The sequence below is a fragment of the Chelonia mydas genome, chromosome 8, assembly GCF_015237465.2.
Source record: "Chelonia mydas isolate rCheMyd1 chromosome 8, rCheMyd1.pri.v2, whole genome shotgun sequence".
Classification (NCBI taxonomy): Eukaryota; Metazoa; Chordata; order Testudines; family Cheloniidae; genus Chelonia; species Chelonia mydas.
Window position 1 is genome coordinate 84,645,752 of NC_057854.1, and position 14,082 is coordinate 84,659,833.

Genomic DNA, 14,082 nt, shown 5'->3' on the forward strand with positions numbered 1-14,082 from the left:
TCTGTATTCCACTGTCTCAGCAAGATTCCCTTCCCTGTCAATCAGTGTCTAATATTTAGAATTTATATAGCATTGTACAAACATCAATTAATGATCAGTCAAAATGCTGCTGTGTGAGGTAGGGAAGAAAGAACTGTTTCCCTCATTTTCAGATGGCAACAAAGCCTTAGGCATCAGAAGGAGTCTGTATGTGAAGGATTAGAACACAGGAGCAATTTGCTTCCAAACTCATGCTTGGTGTTGTGCACAATGCACCATTGAGTTGCTCCCCCCATGACAACCAGTTGCTACCTTGGTTTCTCAGCTGGTTGGCAGATGGGAGGGAGCTTGTGTCAGCTGTAACACAATCTGTGGCAGCTCAGGAGGCCCTGACTCCCTCACTGCTGCACGCTGGTCTGTCCAAAAATCAGGTTCTCAGACCACAAACAGGGGCCTTTCGGGCTGTAGATAATATGTGAGTTTTATGAATTATCATGGTAATACATTATCAAGTTAAATTTTTAAGGCTTTCTGAGCAACAAAAAGGGCTAGATTTTTCATTTATTTATTTATTTTTAGAATGAAATTTAGCATTAGCTTTTACACTCATTGCATCTCATTATCAGGGATTCAGCTATGAGAAGTATATACTTAAGTCAGGATTTTTCATTCTGTTTTAAAACTGTTTTAGAAATAGTATTTTATAGCCACTTGATCAAGTGCCATGTGCAGATTTGCACATAAATTTGTGGCCTCACATCATAGTTTGGCCCAACAATCTAATAATCCCTTCTTGATTTTGTGCTAACAAATCAACAATCTGTTTTTATTACTTGTTAGTTAACATTTAACAATATCCTGTTAAGTAGATTGTCTGGCTATACTGAAAGAAGGACAGGAGACATTTGCCATGGGTTTAATCAGTTTGCAACTTTATTATTAGATGTCTGGCACTACCCGGCAGATAAAAGTGTACAGTGGAGGTAACCCCACGTTTATTCCATAATTACCTGGGGGGCTTCCATCACTCCCCCTCTTTTTCCATCCAGGTCCCTCCAGCAAATCCACTGCTGGGACTTTACCATACCCGGGGGTCTTCCACCAGTTCCCCCTCTTTTTCCATCCAGGTCCCTCCAGCAAATCCATTGCCAGGATCTTACCATCTATTTCCCCCACCCCCCATAGGAGGGTTAAGGTGGGCTATAAGAATGTGGGGGTTGGCTGCCTGCCGTACCCAATCATAAGAGTCCCCAACCGCCTCCCCCCCCCCGCAATGTAAAAGGGAGGCTTGGGGTGCAGGGCTATCCCTTGTAAACCCTGCATTCCCAAGGGATGAGTCACCAACTACAGTGACCCTTTTGCAACAGTTTTCACCCCCCTCCCACCCCAGCCGTAAAGTACCGTTTCCTTCATTCGACCAGCCAGCCAAATACCCTCAAGATGAGGTGCGGTCATTTCTCTTAGCTCAGTGTGCAACAGTGAGCAATTTACTTTGATGAAAAACTATATTAGATAGATATTACAAATGTTTTTCTAATATGTAATGCCATATATTAACAATAGTAATTCAATGCAGTGGCTTAATTATCTTCATGGAGGGCTATATATTTTTATGGAATACATACAAAAAAGACTTTCAGTTAACACTGAACTTTGGCTTCTACTAGTTCTGATTCTGCACATGGTAAAACTGACTGCAAATTAGATTCTGCAATATATATTGTTCATAATATTTTTCAACTGATTAATTTAGTTAGCATATAGTTAGCAGTAACCTACCCTGTTGCATTCAGCTTGCAATTTTGTAGCAATCTCAAGCACTGTGTTCAAATCCCTAGTGTAGTGTGTAAAGATATCAAACTCTTTCAATGTATATTTTCATTCTGTAGTTCTGCTTTGTACTCATTTAAAAGAATTAGTCTTTAATTTGTAGAGAAAGACTTTCAAAATGAAGTTTAGAAAGAAGAAAGCAGTTTGTCACATTCATTGGGTGTATTATCTACATCTTAACGTGCAGGGAGTTACTTGCAGAGCTCCAATTAAATCGCTTAGTGTACCCTATTGCATGTTATTTTTTTTGTAATTGCTTCTTTAATAAACAATAATTGTACAAAACTACAGTTGTGTACTATAAACTAATTACACTAGTTTGAATCATTAACATACCACTGATCCACTTCCATTTATTTTGATGTAGCTGAAATATGCTTCATACTTGCTTGTTGTCTAGGAATGGGAGCTATGCTTACATAAATGGAGAATACTGTACAACATAAAACTTAGAAATGATAAATAAGATGAGCATAAAAAGAAATAGTACAGTTAAATATTTAACTTAATTGTCAGTCTTGTGAAATGGCATGAAAAATAGTTAAGGGAAAATAATTTTTCAAATATTTTACCAAATGAGGAGAAACTCATTTTGGAAGAAAAAGAAGAGTAATTTTCATACTAGATAGCATGTACCTCTATCCCAATCACTACTGAATGGAATTTGAATTGCTAAAATTTCTTAATAATCTGATAGTTAAGGGAGTTAAATGATAGGGAACTGTGATTTTTGGAGCAGAATGAACTGAGTTCTAGGCCTATTGTCATCAGAAGTGGTCGTGGGGTTTAGTTCAGAAATTACTGAAGTCCTCAGTAGCCACACATCAGCAACAATTCAAAAATGCAGACTTAGAGAGGGAGGAGATGATAATGAAGTTCCCTATGTGTAAACCTTTTCATTGCAAGCTATAAGGAAGATTCCCCAATATTTGGAGCCAAAGTAAACTTGGTTTCTGAATTTCTAAATGACTTGCAGCTTTTTAAGCCATGTCTAATAAGTTGTAGTTATATGAAATATTGACTCTTAGTGTGAAAACAAATAACTAACAAACTTACAAAGCTCTCTTTATTTTCATTCTGATTATTAATCTTTTTCTGATTATTAATCTTTTTAATTCACAGGTGTTATTTGGAAGATGGAGCTTCAAAAGGTGCCTGGCTGAACCGGTCAAGTATTATTTTTGCAGGAGGTGATAAGTGGTCAGTAGATCCTCGAGTTTCAATTGCAACAGCAAATAAAAGGGAATACAGCCTTCAGATACAGGATGTAGATGTGACAGATGACGGTCCATACACTTGTTCTGTGCAGACCCAACACACTCCGAGAACAATGCAGGTGCACTTAACTGTACAAGGTACGTGTTTTAACCAATTGCACAGCATTATTAGGAATGTATTGAAAAAATCAGCATTTAAAGTAAAACAGTCCTTTATTAAATTATTTTTTAAAAAATATGTTCTCTTCTTAATGCACAGTAACCTTGTGATCAGAATGCATCCTCTAGAATGTTAGTCTAATGTTATTATATTTTTGTTCCATAACCTCTCCCATGGATTTTGGCACCATAATGATTACACTAAGTTCATAAAATCAACACTGAATTTTTTTCTATAAGATATATGCTTTAGTTATAACAGGAGTTAATTCAGGGAAATCCTATCGCCTGTATTATACAGGCAATCAGACTGGATGATCACAGTGGTCCCTTCTGGCCTTATAATCTATGAACTTTTCAGCACAGCTCAGGCAAAATCCTCAGCTCCATTGTCTTGTATAGGTAGATAGTGAACTACCTACTTCTCTATTCAGTTCCCTTTTAAATTCAAGCCATGATCATGAAAGTGTATGTGACCTAGATGATGGGCATCTGAGCATGTTTTAGCCAGCCCCTCATGACCTCATGACATATTGCATAGACCTCATATATCGGGAGGAAAAAATTCTGTGACCTTTTCAACCACGTAAGAGACTTGTGGTAAGTTTTTTTTTACATTTATTAATTACTGTGCACAGCTTTTTGTACAAGATATAAGAATTTTAATGCTAACTGAACAATCCTGCTTTTTTCTCAGTACCTGTGCATTTAGAAAGTAAGGTGGGTCAAGAAGCTATTGTGTTAGATAGAGACTTATGCAGTATAGGCTGGAGTTGTTCAAACACATTCTTATGGACAGAATATCACCATATTGATGCCAAAATTACCTTGATTTCATTCCTGCATAAGTCGCACTTACGTAAAGCCATTGTCCTGCAAAAGTGAGCTCTGTAGTTATTCTTTTGTTGCCTTTAAGTCAGGTATTAGTCTCCTCAAAATGTGGTTATTCTTGATTACTTGCAAGGATTCATTTATTTTCGGTTACTGTTTTATCTTTTCTGTTATTAGAGAGGATATGCCTGCAGTATTTGCAGTGTCAAGTAGTTTATGTTTTAAAAATATGATAAACACCTTTATGTTATATTTTTAAGTTAATAATTGCCTCATCAACAAGCCAAACAGGTAACACTCAGACACAGAAAGTTTGTACTTCAGTAGCTGATGTGGGATTACTGCAGTTTTGCAATTACTTTGTTTTCCAGAGCTCAGAAATGCATGTAGTAGGTAAGGTAAAAAGCTTAATCATATGATGCTGTTTATAAATGTAATTATTCATTTGAAATTGATTGGCATTTAAACAGTTTTTCAGTTATATGAATATAAGTTCAAGAGGGACAAACATCAATAAGTCAAACAGGGTCAATTCAAGCAGTAAGTAAATGTCAGAGAAACAATTGTCCTTAAGGAGAGATGATTATCTGCATGCTAAAACAAGCTGTCTCACACATTTTTATTCTTCAGATTTTAGTAGGTCATGTCAATGCATACATATTTTAAAAATATTGTTTGAATGATAAATTTTCAAGACAAGATAAAGTAAATTATTGAAAGAGTACACAATTCTCCAGATTAAGGATTGAGGGCATCCAAAAGCCTTTTTTTAAGGGCTTGGCTTTCTTTGAATAAGCAGCCCAATAATCAACTATTTTTAAACACTCCTATAGCCTAATTAAAAAGTTCTAGGAGACAGGTGGTTTAGAAATGAGCAATGAGATGTTGAACCTTTCATCTGTTGATCAACCATTCAAATCCAGACTTGGATTGGCAGTGATCAAAATATTTTACTATTTGATTGTTGTCCAGTGGCCAGTGTGAAATAACTCTAGCTTTCTTTCATATGGCAACTGTAAAAGCAACCTTAAAGGTCAATGTCCAAATTTGTCATTCGCTCTATGGCTTCTGGCGGAATGAATCCAGACTATCCCTCCTACAGAAGGATTTTAGAGGGCTGCAGTTCACTAGTTGGTCTATGGTTTGGATGTCTTCTCCACATTCACATCCCAGGCTATGCTTCATTTTCCATTTTTGTAGTAGATAATTGCAACGCCCATATGAGGTTCTGATATGGTTCACTGTGATCCATATCTTACATGGCATCGTGAAGCCAGGTGGTTGGTCTGTAGGACCATAATCAGATCTTGATTCTTGATCCTGTTATTTTTACACAACCTCCACCACTTGTCTTTTGGTGAGAATCCTAAGATTTTAAGAGTTTTTGCCATTAACCAGAAAGAGCTCCTAAACTTAAGGCACCATGTTGGGTTGCAGGGGAGTTTGGAGATCTTCATAGATGGGCAAATCTATGTTTGTATTCCTGCTGCTTCTCTTCAAAGTGATGGTGATAAGATATGCATAAATAAGGAAGGAAACCAGACTTGGTGTTGACTTCAGCACTCCTGAAACAATTTGATTAACAGTGTTCAATTGCACATCGACAAGTTTCGTTTGTGTTACCTGCCCATATAGTTGCACAATATTCAGCTGCTGAGAAAATGAGAGCCAAAGAGGCTATCATAAGATGAGAATGTCTGTTTCCCAACTGGTCACAGCTCATTTGTGGATTATATTGTTCCTAGTCTTTATCATGGCAGTGGTCTTCATCAGATGTTGGCCGTATGGGATGGTGCAATCCAGAACCATTCCAAGATATTTCAGGAAATCCTTGTGCCTGAGTTTTATGTTGCAGAAGATGGCTTTCAGATGCTGCTTTGCATGTTGGTTGCTCAGGTGGAATGTGAACACAGCTGTTGTAACTTTAGTGATGTCAGTACAGTGCTTTGTGGCTAGCTCCCCACTACACAAATAAAACATAACCATAACATTGGCATTTTTAATGGGAGTCTTACAAGAGAGGCAAGGATTAAATGGCCATGGAGGTGGCCTCTTAGCTTATTAGCACATGGATAGAGAACCTCAGTCTCCAGGAATATCAACTCAGTTCATTTCACAAATTCCATAACAGTTAAATTCCTTTAATAAGGAAAAAGGTTACCTCTCTGCTAGAAAGCTAAGTATCCAGAGTTTGCTGCTGTTCTGGAGTTAGAAACAACAATGGGAGTGGAGGGTGATAGTTGAGGGGGTAGGGTAAGAAGAAGAAAGAAATTGTATACCACAAGTCAAATGCTGCTTTGTTACATTAGTGCAGTATCCATTGACTTGAATGGGGAATATCAAATGAGAACAGAATTTGGCCCAGTATTACTCTTTTTCAGGTTTAATTAAACAGTTATTTCTGACAATAAGAAAGTTAAATAACCATTAGCTATAGCTACACAGTCATTTAACCTCATGTATGCTACTAGTTTGGTTTTCTGCTTCTTTAAGAACCTGTACATAGATTCCCAGCCCTGCTCTGCACCCATTGCACTGCCCAGGCAGCACAGAGAGAAGAATCTATTATGCTTGATATTCCCTTTGAGGGATCAAGTCCCGACTCCCCAGTAAGTGTAGAATTGGAATACCAGCGTCCTGTGTCACCTTACCTCCATCTCCAGTATAGGGCTATGTTGGGGCAGGGAGAGTGCATGGCAGGAGATCACTTCAGCCATCTCAAGTTGGTGGACAGTCTCTTGGAGACTACTGCCAGCTGGCATGGGCTAGAGGAACTCCCAGGCTGTATTAACCTATGCTAGGGTGGAATGAGGCAGAGAATCCTAACTCTAATCAGCTCTCTGATATACTACCCCATCTGCCGCAGCATAGAATGTAGCCCCAAATGTCTGAGAGCACAGGAATTATGTATGATTTTAAAAAAAAAAGAAGCCTGAGTGAAAATTATTTCTACCATTTGTGTATTGTTCTTTCTGAGGATGCAAAAGCAAAGGAAGAAGGTATGAATCTAGTATGAGATATATCTGGTAAAATTTCAGACAATGTCAGTACAACATTAAAAAAAAATTTGACAAATGTATTTACTGTGTTGACAGTTGAAAATAGAACAAATAAAAACATCAACGAAATAGAGTGTGTGTGTGTGTGTGTACGTGTGTGTGTACACAAATAGAAATACCAAAAACTTTGTATATTTGAAGTGATCGTGTCTATTGTCTCCAGCAGAGGTAATACGTGTATATCTGTCAATTTGCTGTAGATCGTCTAGGTGGCTCCAAGTATTCTGTCTTGTCATCATTTTAAAATACATAATCATGTGCTAAGTTCAGGGAGGGTTTATTGCCTTTGCATTTTAACACTGATGCCAAATATAGTTGGGGGGAAATATTCGCATTTCCCTTAGGCTAGCAAGGTGCATTCTGCAATACAAGAAGGCACAAGTGTTATATGCAATCTCTTCAAATGGTATGGGAATAAGAAGAAGCCACATAGTCTTTATCACAAACTGGGCATGAAAATGAATATTGCTCTTGAAATTCATAGGTAAAAAGATTTTTATTTAAAACTTCTATGGTATCAAATCAAGACTTTTGGTAGGCTAGTTTTGGGGGGTTTGTTTTAACATTATTATGGAAATGACTGGACTTACCTGAACCTCTGTGGCAATATTTCACAATGAGCCTGTATGAGTAAAGGAGGCAGAGGACAATAATAAAGTTGTGTGGCCCTACGTAACACCCTTCCCCAGTGCTTCTGAGGTGGTAGCAAGCAGCTCATTGAAATTCATTTGCTTTACATCTCTGCTCCCACAGAAGCCCCTAATGAGACTGAGAACAGGAAGTAATTACTAATGTTGCTACATGCCTAGACAGCAGACCCTGGCTTTCCTCTATTGTTCTCTTGGCATTCATCTAAACTACAAGTGTATATGTGACCTGGCTCCACGATGCTCTCAGTGGATGTCCAACAAAATTTAAAAGAATTCCAGTATTTCATTACAGCACCTCAATTGTGGTGTATGCCATTGTAATGCAAAGCCATGCAAACAAGAATTAAATGACCAGCTTAAAGTAACTAAACTAGACTGAAAGAAACATTTGTCAAATATAGAAATGAACCATTGTTGAAAGGACACACCAACAGTGAAGGCAAAAAACAAGGCTTTTTCTTTTTTAAATATAATAATCCACACTGTTTTCTTTAATCTGCATTCTCACAGAAAATAATAGCTAAGAGGCCTGGCCTAATCCTGCAATTGGAGGCTTTTCCTGTATCACCTCTGCAGGACTAGGATGTGATTTCTGTTAGTCTGTGGAGGTGTAGCAGAGCGCTGACTCACCACCGCGGCGCCTCCTGCTGGCTGTCCTGGGAATTAACTCTCTCAGCCCTTGTGTGCCCTCTATAGACCAGTGTCTCGCCCTCTGTTACCTGCCCCTCTGCGGTCCCTTTATCGCCACCATGTGTAGGCCCCACGACCTTCCCAGACCACAGTCCCCTTACCTTGGGGTGCTGCCCCTCACCCAGGGAACCCCAGTCCCCTGAGCCCACCTCGCTTTAGTGACCCACTGCTGGTCTTCATCTTGCCCCTTTACTCAGGGGCAAACTGCAGTCTGGAATGGGCAATCATCATTGGTTAGGGGTTGGACCTGCTGCCTTTCCCTGCAGCCCCAGTACCTCCTTAGGCCTTCCTGTCAGGCCTCAGCCTGGGAGGTTGCCAGGCCTGAGCTCCCCAGCTTAGCCTGCCCCTACCCCAGCACTGCTCTGTTGAAGGTACCCTGTGCTCCCAGGCAGCCAGGTCCTTCCCGCTTCAAGGCTGGAGTGAGACAGCCTGCCTCCTAGCTCACAGCCCTCTTTATACCAGCCCTACCGGGTCCAGATTGCCTGCTACTTGCCTTTGCCTGATTGGCTCCTCGTGGTAGCCCTTTCCCACAGCTGGTTTTAACCCCTTTTTCTCCAAAGCGAGGTGCTCACCCCACTACAAGAGGTAATATGTATTGTACAGTTCCAAAGTAAAGAATCCCCTGCTTTGATTATTTTTATAATAGTTAATGCCCTCAAACAAGGAACTGAAAAGCAAAGTTGCAAACTAATTGCATATAAAACATATAAATGAAAGCTTTAAATTAATTAAGCTAATGATCTGAAATAATGAATCAATAGTGAAAAATATGCCTAATTATTAAGCAAAGGCATTTATATCTTCAAAAATGCAAAGTGTAACCTAAGGCTTCAATTTATTAGCGGTTGGTGTAATCATCATTAACATTTTCAGTTGAATCTTTAATGAGTAATAAAGCTATTAATATAAAACAGAATTTAAAATGGCAATCTTTAATACTCCAGATAGCATACTCAAATCCTTTACAAATACTGTATATGAAATCTTTGTCACACTAATTACTTTTAACCAGTGCATCTTTGAACCCAACAATGTCATGTTATAGCTTTGAAAGAACCAAGTATATATATTACATAAAGAACCTTATTTTATTAGTAGGGACAAAAACCTTTGAATCCTCTGAATTTGTAGCTAAGATCGTTTTTTTTGTAATATTTGTTGTATGCAGTTGTAATGAAAATACTCCTGTAACTGCAGTCATCTGAGTTCAACTAAAACTTTTATGGGATTTTTGTACTGGGAATCATGCCATATTATTTGCATACAATTGGATTAGCAATGGTAACTAGTGGGTTAACTTCTACATTGAAATACAGTAGAGGACAAAGGATCTCTTCAGCCCAATGCATCAATTCTTCTTCGTGCGATTGCACACATCCATTTCGCTTCACGTGCCTGTGCGCCCAGTGCACAGTTCCTGGAGGTTTTCCCCTCAGCAGTGCTAGTCGAGGCAGCACGTGCTCACTCCATGGCCTCATGATGGTATACAGGGCCGAGCCGCCCCGACCTCCTTCAGTTCCTTCTTACCACCTGTGACGGCTATCATGTTGTCTAGTCTTGCCTTCACACGGTTTTCAAAATTTATCTATTTTGTACATAGTTGATACTCATTTAGCCATAGTTTTGGTGTTAGGTAGCTTTTAATATTGTTTCCTTCTAGAGTGGTGTTACATATTCCAGTTCCTTTTGTTGCGTTCTGGTACTGGGGCCAGAGCATGCCTCAGTTACCGGGCTTTACCCTCCCTCATTCCTGCAAAAAGCCAATGGCAGTAAGTGGCCTGCACTTCAGTTGCTTGAGTGTCTCAGGGAGTTGTACAACAGGGACTTGTAGGGACTTGAAATCAGTGACCAAAAATGACAGCGTGGCCAGACTTACATTTCTACTGATGGAGGCAGCTCTGTGTTCACACTTGGAGTCTTCCGACTCAGAACAGCTGCTTTGTTTATGAGCACTCCTGCTATGTTGGCTGACTCCTGGCAGCAGTCGTCTTCCCAAGTACCAGGGAAGAAACACCACAAGTTGCCTTCATAGGACTCAGCATCTAGGAGAGGGAAACCCTAATACTGAAGTCCAGCAACCATGCAGACAAAGGTAGTAGAGTGTTTATCTTGTATGTAAATATATAGTAAAAGCTGGTTTATCCAGCATGTTGGGGGAATGGAGGGTGCCAGTAAGTGAAACATCCCAGTTAACTAAGAGGGAGGGAGTTTGGGTACAGGAGGGGGTACAGGGCTGGAGTGTGGGAGATGGTGCAGGATGCAGGCTCTGGGAGGGAGTTTGGGTGCAGGAGAGGGCTTGGGGTAAGGGGTTGGGGTGCAGGAGGGGGCTCGGGGTGCTGTATCCGGGGGGGGGGTGCTCACCTCTGGCAGCTCTCTGCAAGCTGCAACCTGTACTGGCAGCTCCTAGGTGGAGATGCAGAAGGCAGCTCTGCATACTGCCCCGAGCTCTGGCTCCGCAGCTCCCATTGGCCTGGATGTGTGCTGGTCAGAAAAACAAATACACATTCCTTTGTCTAGTGTTGACTGGGCTTATGCATTGCTTACCAAACACATTTTAAGACCACAATTCTAGCACATATCCATAACTCTTTGTACACTCCCCATACATACATCACTCAAGAATATTAATGATCAATGAGTCATTAGTTCTCCAATTATATATTACATACACTTTTTGGGTATATATCATGACAACCATGTATTAGGCATAGTGAGTATATCAGGCCTGAAAAGAGTTGCAGACACAGAGTTAATGAACCCTCAATGGGCCTCTGTATCACAATACCTCAGCCACAAAGAGGCATCACTTTGGGGATCAGCAGCAACAATACCGCTGCATCTACAGATATTGCTAAGCAAAATTGTCCAGATTTGGTGTGCTGGGCATGTGCACATCTGAGTGAATTACAGATCTGCACCCACATCTCAAAGAGCAACAGTTACAATATAGATAAGTAACCATCTTTTATCACAGCCACATGACAAGTAGGTCAAGTGGCTAAATCAGTTGCATGATAAAAGAGAAGTCTCCAGTGAGCCAAAAGAGGGGATAGTGAGTGCATAGCTTGAAAGAAGTCTGTCTATGGAAAGGACAGAATTAATAGAGGCCAGCTAAGAGAACCTGATTGAGGTCTGCAGCTGGCCTGAGTTATCAAAGGAGACCCTAGAAGGACAGTGTGAGACTCCTGGCTTAAGGAGGGAACAAGGGTTAGACCGGACTAATTGCTAAAGACTAATGAATATGCTGTAAGAGACTTAATAAATGAAACCCCTTGCAGGGGGTATCTCAGTTTAAAGTATTCTGGCCTGGGAGTGACTTCCTACAAAAGCCAAACAGGGAGTAGAGTGGTGGTGGGCAACCGTCAGGGTAATCCACTGGTGGGCCAGACCAATTGTTTACATTTGCACAGCCGCCTGCATCTCCCAGTGGCCACGGTTCGCCATTCCCAGCCAATGGGAGCAGCAGGAAGCAGCGTGGGCCTAGCTGGCGCTTCCCACAGCTCCCATTGGCCGGGAACAGTGAACCTAGGCCACTGGGAGCTGGCTGGCTGCAGGCCGCAGGTTGCCCACCACTGGAGTAGAGGGCAATGCACCTGCAGGGACATGCCATGCAAGAAGGGAGTATCTTGAGGGGTGTTTTTCTGCCACAGAAATTTTTTATTCTACTCTCAGTCTCCATTTGATGGCTTGACTGTGGCAAGACCACATTAGACCTGTTTGGCCTGCAGCTTCCCAATCCTGCTTTTTCCTCAGACATCAACTTGTGTGGCAGAAGGCAAGTGCCAAATGAGTAGGGATCTACCTTATTCATGGGCTTCCTGAAGGGTCTATTTCCTTCTTGTTTTCCCCACAGTTATGAAGATCATAGGACCAGTGGAACTTCAGAGAACTCTGTTTGTACATCTAGAAATCACAGTGAACAATGGAAGAATGCACAAAGAATGGCTTTAATAATGAATTAACTGGTTAAAAAAATAAAAGGCCTATTCAAATAATCCATGTAATTTTGTTAGAGTAAACTATTTGTATGTTACTGTAAATCTATTAAACATGCATAGTAGATTTTTAAAGAGAGTTTCCTATGAAAAGTTAGTTTTTTGTTAAACCATGCCCTTACTCTCATAGCTGCTGACTTTTACAAGAACAGAACATGCTTACCAGCAATGTGCTACTCACTGGTTTAAACTTGCTGTCTCAATTATATTTCTTTATTTAAAAGGCTTATAGAGCATCTAAATGGTCATTTTGAAGGAGAAAAGCCCTATTGCTCTTCCATCTCATTTCCACAATTGTCAACTTTCCATATCAGTAGCTTGCATCTGTGGCCAGGACAATTCCTTTTTGAATGTTGGGAGCTTGTGTTGGTTTTCTTATTCAGCATTGGTGAGCTGTTTGACAATCATCTAAAATTGAGAGTTTTTCTTTTGGCTTTAAGGAAAGTAGTAGTGAAGTCTTTGTAAGAGGAGACCTTGCTTTATGTGAATATGTTTGTTAATTGTCCACTTTATCTAACTTACCATATGTGGCCAAGCTTCTGAGGAACGTGTGGCAGTATAGATGCAGTAACATCTGGATAGAAGGGATATATATGATAAATTGTCTACACAATAGGTATGGTCAAATTGGGTGGAGTTTTCAAAGAAGAAAAAGCAGGGAAATAATATCTTAAATTAATGCTAGGTATGTTACCTCTAATAAATAGACTTTCAGATGTGGATGGACTGGCCTGACTCCAGAACATGTACCTAGGATCTTTTCAGTACAAAGACTCTACCCCTTATTCTATATGAAAAGTAGTTAGGCCCCCAGATCCCAGTGAAATCACCCTCATTCCATAGGCTCCTTTGGAAATCCCAGCCATCACCTTGTAACAGTTTTAAATGATCTGCTCAACACAGTGAAGTCTATGACACAGCAGATAATCAGATCCTGTTAAAGTTCCTGAGAAGCAGGGTAAACACAATGGGAAAGCTCTACAGTACTATTTGAAGGGAAGATGTGAGTTTTGGTTGAAGGACCTAATTTTTTTTCAGGTAGCATAAGGAGTAGAATTTCTGTACTCAAAGAGCCTTGGTACATGTTCTGGAGTCAGGCCAGTCCAGTGCATATCTGAAAGTTTATTTATTAGCAGTAATATATCTGGCATTAGTGATAGATGTTATTTCCCTGCTTTTCCTTTTTTCCCCTTCAGTTCTTCTACTTGTTCTCTTTTCAGTTATGACAGCCCAGAAGAAAAGAAATGCATGTCAAGCCATTTTTCAATTTTGTGATGCCAAAAAAACCTCCTGTCAAGTCTGACTGCATTAACATGCCACTCAGCCTCTCTGTTCATTAGAACAAATTAGATTTGGAAATCTTTTAACTTTAAACAAACTCACTGCAAACCTGACATATAGTAACAGCAGCAATTATTTTCTTCATCCTTTTTTTATTGCATGGGTTTTATCCCATGTAATGACAGACTAATTGCAGAAATGTTGGGAAAACTTTCAATGTCAATTAATGTAACCTCCACAAAAATTCAACAGCAATTGGAACCAGGAGCATTTTATATCCTAAATAACAGCCTTTATATCAGACTTCACAGTTGAGTACCTTAGAAGAAGGTAGGCATGAAGAAAAGATCTGTAAGCTTGAAAGATTCTCTCTTTCACCAATAGAAGTTGG

General features: G+C 40.0%; 1 protein-coding gene across 5 annotated transcripts in view; it reads left to right on the top strand.

Annotated features, from left to right (window-relative positions):
• NEGR1 (neuronal growth regulator 1) overlaps positions 1-14,082 on the top strand; it is a 600,029-nt gene that overhangs the window by 260,487 nt on the left and 325,460 nt on the right. For all 5 annotated transcript variants that reach the window (XR_006283270.1, XM_043520871.1, XM_007063440.4 and 2 more), the window contains exon 2: positions 2,932-3,164. Coding sequence is in view for 4 of the 5 variants with exons in the window: in XM_043520871.1 (XP_043376806.1) it covers positions 2,932-3,164 (233 nt within the window). In the remaining variant the exon portion in view is untranslated. The remainder of the gene's footprint in view (positions 1-2,931; positions 3,165-14,082) is intronic.